Source organism: Podarcis filfolensis, assembly GCF_964270895.1.
Source record: "Podarcis filfolensis genome assembly, chromosome: 5".
NCBI lineage: Eukaryota > Metazoa > Chordata > Lepidosauria > Squamata > Lacertidae > Podarcis > Podarcis filfolensis.
The window spans coordinates 52624475-52630537 of record NC_139608.1 but is presented as its reverse complement, the minus strand read 5'-3'; the positions used below and the strand labels follow the sequence as shown (position 1 = coordinate 52630537).

At 41.4% G+C, this 6063-nt stretch overlaps 1 protein-coding gene across 2 annotated transcripts in view; it reads right to left on the bottom strand.

Annotated features, from left to right (window-relative positions):
- Positions 1–2389: 2389 nt before the first annotated feature.
- The window catches only part of INPP5F (inositol polyphosphate-5-phosphatase F), a 38226-nt gene continuing 34552 nt past the window's right edge, over positions 2390–6063 (bottom strand). For both annotated transcript variants that reach the window (XM_083614994.1, XM_083614995.1), the window contains exons 19-20: positions 5576–5663; positions 2390–5101 (exon numbers count right to left, since the gene is read on the bottom strand). In XM_083614994.1, the coding sequence (XP_083471120.1) occupies positions 3940–5101; positions 5576–5663 (1250 nt within the window). In that variant the 3' untranslated portion in view covers positions 2390–3939. The remainder of the gene's footprint in view (positions 5102–5575; positions 5664–6063) is intronic.

Here is a 6063-nt window from a genome sequence, read left to right as displayed (position 1 = left end):
AGTGATCGTTGCCTCACACTAACAGTTCAGTGAGTTTAAGTTTACTGCCTTATTTGGGTGGGAGTTTGAGGCTTGAATAATGGCCAAGCACATCAGAAAAGCCTATGGAGTCTCCCAAGATCTTTAAGAGCTTCATTCAGCCATTCCTCAGAGGACTTAACTGAGAATTCTCTCAGTTAAGCCAGTGGCTGGTTATTCCAGGCAAGGCTCTGGTATAGCCCCAGAATCATCTCTCCTCCTTCATAGCACTCCTGATGAGACGAACCTGACAAACCAAGGCAGCTCCTTGGTACAATGCTGATTTTGTGCCTCTGCTTTTCAACATACCATCATACCTGGGTGTAGAACCCAAGAGGCAGCCCGCATCCAGAAGGGCTTCCGTTTCCTCAGCAACTAAGTCCTCTCCTAGAGGTCCCATTAGCTGAGGGTTTGGCAGCCTAAGGCCCATGAGCCACCCCCAAACCGAGCTACCCGCTTGGCGATTCCCTGCGCGCTGCACTAAACCAGCGCATCACGGCATGGGGGCTCATTTCCAGGGCGCCAGAACTCATGTTGGAAATCACATCTGCACAGATGCAGATGCTGGAAATTGTGCATGCGCGATCCAACCCACAGAGGGATCTCTGTCCAGTCGACGTAAACTTTGCTGACCCCTGCATTAGCTGCTTATATTGAGGCAGCTGCCAAAGGTGAATGGGCATCGCCCTTGTGCAGGACAACAATTTTATATTTTGCCCACCCCCCCAAAAAAGTCCTTGGAAAGTTTCAAGGTTCCTGTGGTGAGAAAGGTGTTCTGCATTATTAGCTTGGGAGAAAGCCCACAGAGCTGCAGTCGACTTCATTTGTGCAGCTTCTACAACATCAGATCCCAACCCTCCGTCCTGTGGCAGAACACAACGCTACTGAGGGTAATATGCATGGGGCTTTGGTGCACCTTGCATAATTTACAGTCTTTGTTGCAGATGTGGCAAGCTGCCATGCATCTAAGGTCACAAGTCCACTGCCACCAATACATCCGTCTGATGTGCAACCTGGCTGCATCATTGCAATGTTGACACTACATCCAGGTCAAATATATCCACTGTGGCACTCAGAGGTGAATACCTGTTCATGGAGGAGGCCCTTATTTGTAGAAACAAAAGTGGGGGGTGGAATAGAAGCCAATACTATCAACATATAAGCTACAGATTTAATCAGTGCATGAATAATGAACTAATGTCTAACCAGAGGATATTCCATGTTTGGAATCTTGTAGACTCCCTTAAGGCAAAAGTAGTGGCAAGTCTCCATTTATGCATGGTAGGTGTTTGGGCATTCCTGCAATCTAGCACCAGTATGGTTGGATACCATACATTGTGCCTTTTCTTGGGAGGACTAGGCAAATCAGTGCAGCTGACCTTAAAAGAAATGGGATAAGATACTTTCATAAAAACATCTTCAAACTGAAGTTTTTTCTTTTTAAAATCCTAGACTGAATAGAATTAAAATAGGGCTGTGGACTATATAAACTGACTGTTCAAACAATGTCTGAGGAATCAATGCAAAAGGCTGGTTCATGTATATAACACAAAAGTATTGTTTATTCAAGCATGGCATAGCATTAAGTGCAAACCCAGCCTAGCACCTTAACTCATTAAAGGTTGAATTATACTGAAGTCACTAGTATACCAGAGTTTGTAGCTTTATAAACCATGTTAACGTAAATCATAACCTACTGTTATATGCAAGCTATTGCTGCCTTTAATGACGTGCTGGTCTCACTATCAGAATGCTTATCCAAAATCTCAGCTATCTGAACACAAAGAATTATACCCAAACCTTGCTACACAAACTGCTGATTCAGATATCCAAACAGCCAAAGTTTGCCCATTTCCTTACTTGTTTGTACTTTGCTGGTTGGTGGCAGCCATTTCCAGCAGAAACCATGGAGGAAGAGAGGGAGGTAAGACAAATCGTGGAGCAGCAGAGATCAGACAAATCAGTTTTTCCTTTGACTTTTGCTGATTCGCTGCAGCAATTTCAGGCAGACACCACAGGAGGGAGGGAAAGAGGGAGGGAACAGACAAATCACAAATTAGGAATGTTCCCATTGGAAATAATGGAAACCATTGGCTTATTACTCACCTAGCAAACAATTTCCTAGGAACACATTGTGTTCAGAAAGTGGGGCCAGTGTGTCTTCTCTGGCACAGTTTAAGTGATCATCTGTCAAATGCTTCAACTTTAACTATAGTCAACATAAACCATGATTTAGCATAATGTGTACACCGAACCAAAGGCAGATACTGAATACGGAGTCAGTTTCGGACCAACAATGGGGAGAGGCTATATATATTCAGCAACTCAAGAACTAAAAAGGATCTCAGCATTTCAAACACTTACACCAAAATGCATACTATTAGTATTTTTTATTAAAATATTTTATATAGGTCTCCCACGTTAAAACAATACAATATTATTTTAAATATACCCACAAATTTATACAGACACTCCAAAAAAAGGAATACACATTACAGTAATAAGAAATAAATAACAAAATGGAAACAGTATCAAAAGTATTAGACAAGGACAATCAGGTTAAGGTGATGATCACTTCTGTTATAGCAGAGATATTCAACGACATCATACCACCATTATGACACTCGTTAACTGCTTAGAACAGTACATGCAGTCTAGCTATAGTACACATGTACTAACATACAGAGACCCTGGCTCTAGAATGAGGACTAGTGAGGCTATGAAGCTTAGCAGAATCCAATGTTGTTTCTGCTGCTACATTCTACTATAGAACATCAGTCACAAGACTCCTCCAGGAAATAACAGAATGAGCTATACAGGAAATTACTTCTTACACATCAGGTTTTTGGAATCAGATTCTCGGGGAAACGTTTAGATGCGGCCTCACTCCCCACCAGTACTGTGACAAAGCCAGAATTGGTCTCACAACTGATTACAACTACAACTGTTTCGAAACACTTTGCATTAATTGGATTTTAAATATCAGCTGTATGATTTTATGGATGAGTATGTTTTAGATTATGTCCTTTTTGGTGCTTTCGTGCTTATTTAGGTAATTGTCTCCTCATATGAACACACTAGCACATACCTGACATTCAGCATTTTTTTTTAAAGTTAGACCTTTGTTTTTCCTCAAAAAGAAAAAAAAGGCTGCAGCCTAAGAGTAGGGTGTCAAGTTTCACTACAGAAGACACATAGTGTAATAGCTTGCAGACACACCGTAAGTTTTTTTAAAAGATTATTTATTGTTGTAAGAAAAAACCTTTTCAGCAGCTGCCCTGCAAGCTTTTACTCATTACTATATTATTGATTGCTCCTAGATACCATAGTTATAAATTAACAGAGGTAGGAAGAAGCAAGGAATCGATGGGAGAGGAAGGAGAGTAAACCACCCCCCACAGGCATAGGTATTTAAGTCCTTCCTCTGCAGAGACCACCTCCCTTAGGAATGCAACTAGAACGACAAGAAAACAAATTTAAAAATATAAATAAAAAAAGTTAGTCTGAAAAATAAATAGAATGTCATCTGTGAGTAAAATAGTTCACTGGTACAGTGCAAGATTAATAAGGTTGACAGGTGTTCAGTACCACCCCCCTTCTACATAAATCAGAAGGCCTATAGAAACTGGTCTCAAAAGATAACTGTGCAATTGATCACGCAAACTTAACATGCACAATAACCACTGGTGTATGAGCTACCTGTTTAGTAGTTTTACCTTCACCAGCTCAGCTGCCTGAGGATAATTCTGAAACCCGTTCAGAACCCAATTAGCATCTCCCAAACCTTTCTGTAAACATAGTTACTGGCATTTTTTTTGATACCAATACTTAGTGGCAGTTGGTTCACCCCCTCCCCTCAAGGGGCCGTTACAAACCATTTGTTTAGCAATATGTACAACTTAAATCTGAAGCGTGTGCTCTCTAGATCTGAATTATCCGTGTCTGACACTGCGTGAACATTTCTCTCAGTTCATTTTGCTGAATTTCATTTACGGATTCTGGTTCGGCTGGGCTCTTCTGGACTTTAGCCACCGCAAAGCTGATTCCTTGGGTCAAACCAGCTTGTGTAATATTAGCCACCTGAACCATAGAGCTGCGAATCTTTGCAAAAGGAGAGACTGCCCTACTGCCATTACTCTCTGCTGGTGAAGGCGTCATATGAAACCCTGACCCAGCTTCCAGTACACTGGATGAGGAGCCTGGACTGTTATGAGACTTAGCATTGGTGTTTTCTACTGCTAAGAATTGTGATCCTGACTCTGAAAATGGTACATCCAATTTAGATGGTCTGGAAGGAGCCTCAACAGCTGTTCCCAAGCAAGATTCAGTTTTCTTAGAAGCGTTATGGGTAATCCGATCCAACTCTTGCTGAGCTTCTTGAGAATTCATCTCTGTTTCTGAAACACTTGTCATCTTAGTTTGAGCATCCTGCACAAATCTGTGGCAGTAGGCATCAATTGGCTTAGTGAACTCTATTACAGCATTGTCTGTGGCAGGAGTTTCCTGGGGTCCTTTGCCTTCCGATTCAGACTTGTTAGTTTGGTCTTCATAGTGTGTCACATGGATTTCTGAAGGAACAGGAATGCTAATGTTGATGTCAGTGCTGCTTAAAGACTGGGACCGACTGCCTAGGCGAGGAGCAGAGGCGATGATACCACAACTGGGCAGAACATAATCTATCTGTCCCACGTTCTCCAAGGAGTCCATGAACTGCTGGTCATCATCAGATTTGGAATTTGTAAGGTACTCATCAGAATGGAATGAATCATTATCTGAGGAGATCTCAATGTCAGATTCTACGTTGGCTTTAGCATCTGCCATGGGATTTTCCATGGTTTCAAGACTACTGTCGGATTTCCAAAGATTCACTTTCAAGTTCGGCTTTAAGAAGTTGACTTTCATTTCAGGCTTCGTAAAGTTCCCCAACTTTCTCAAGTTGCTCATATTTACATTGGATTTGGTTTGCTTCACTTTCTGATTAAGAGATGAGAACTTGCTCATTAAGTAGTTTTTTCCTTGGGCTAGGGAGCCTCTGTTTTGGGATCTAATACCAATGATGTCCTCATGGGGTTTACTGCTTTTCCTGCAGAATTAAGAAGATCAGTAACTTCCTCTGATATATGTATATTCAGATATACTTTCAACACATTGCTTAATATTCAGACACATTCTAATAAATATTTTTTTGTTTAGTGAGACATAAATACAGCACTAGCTTCTGCATACTTTTCTCCTAGATAGCTAGGCATTGACAGTCATCTTCCTTCCCTGCACCCAAACGAAGCCCCTTGAAGAGAGAACACTCCTTGTGGACTTGCTCCCCCAACCTCATTCAGCACGTGTTTTTTTTAAAAAAACCTCTAATGATACACCCCTCTCCCAAGGGGCACAGTATCAAAAACTTGTAGATGGGTACTGTAATACTTGTATGCATGTGCAGATAAGCTCTTAGTTACTAATTGTCAGTAGACAGCTGCTTTAAGCAACCAGTACAAGTATTATGATTCAAGTGATTTGGGACTCCAATAACTCCTAGAAGGGAAGGGTATTAACTCACCTCTCCAGTTTCTTCTCAATAATGGCTACATCTAACCCCATGGCTTGTTTTGTGATTCGCAGCATCTCCGCAATGCACTGAAGAGTATCTGAAATGCACGTTATTTGTCCATTATAGCCACGAATAGAGCATATTCTCTCTTATTACTTTTGTTTTGTGAAAACTGAGTGTGTAGATGCTTCGGTGAAGCTTTTCTATTGGTCTCACTTTTAACCTGGCAAGGGAGCCATTTAGCATAAAGCAATGTGAAATGAGAGACACCCATCATTCTGCAACTGGCACATTAATGCAGCCATATAGCTGAACACAAGCATAAAAGAATGAGGACTGTTCCTAGTTGTTGATTGGATAAAGTATTATCCCCTCTTAAACATATCTTTAAATGCTGGTCTGCTTCATTCACATACAAAGCAGGTGGAGTGGGTGTCACTGAAAGAGCCAAAGGAGAGCAACATAAATGCAAGGGAAGCTTCTCTTCCACCCTGCAG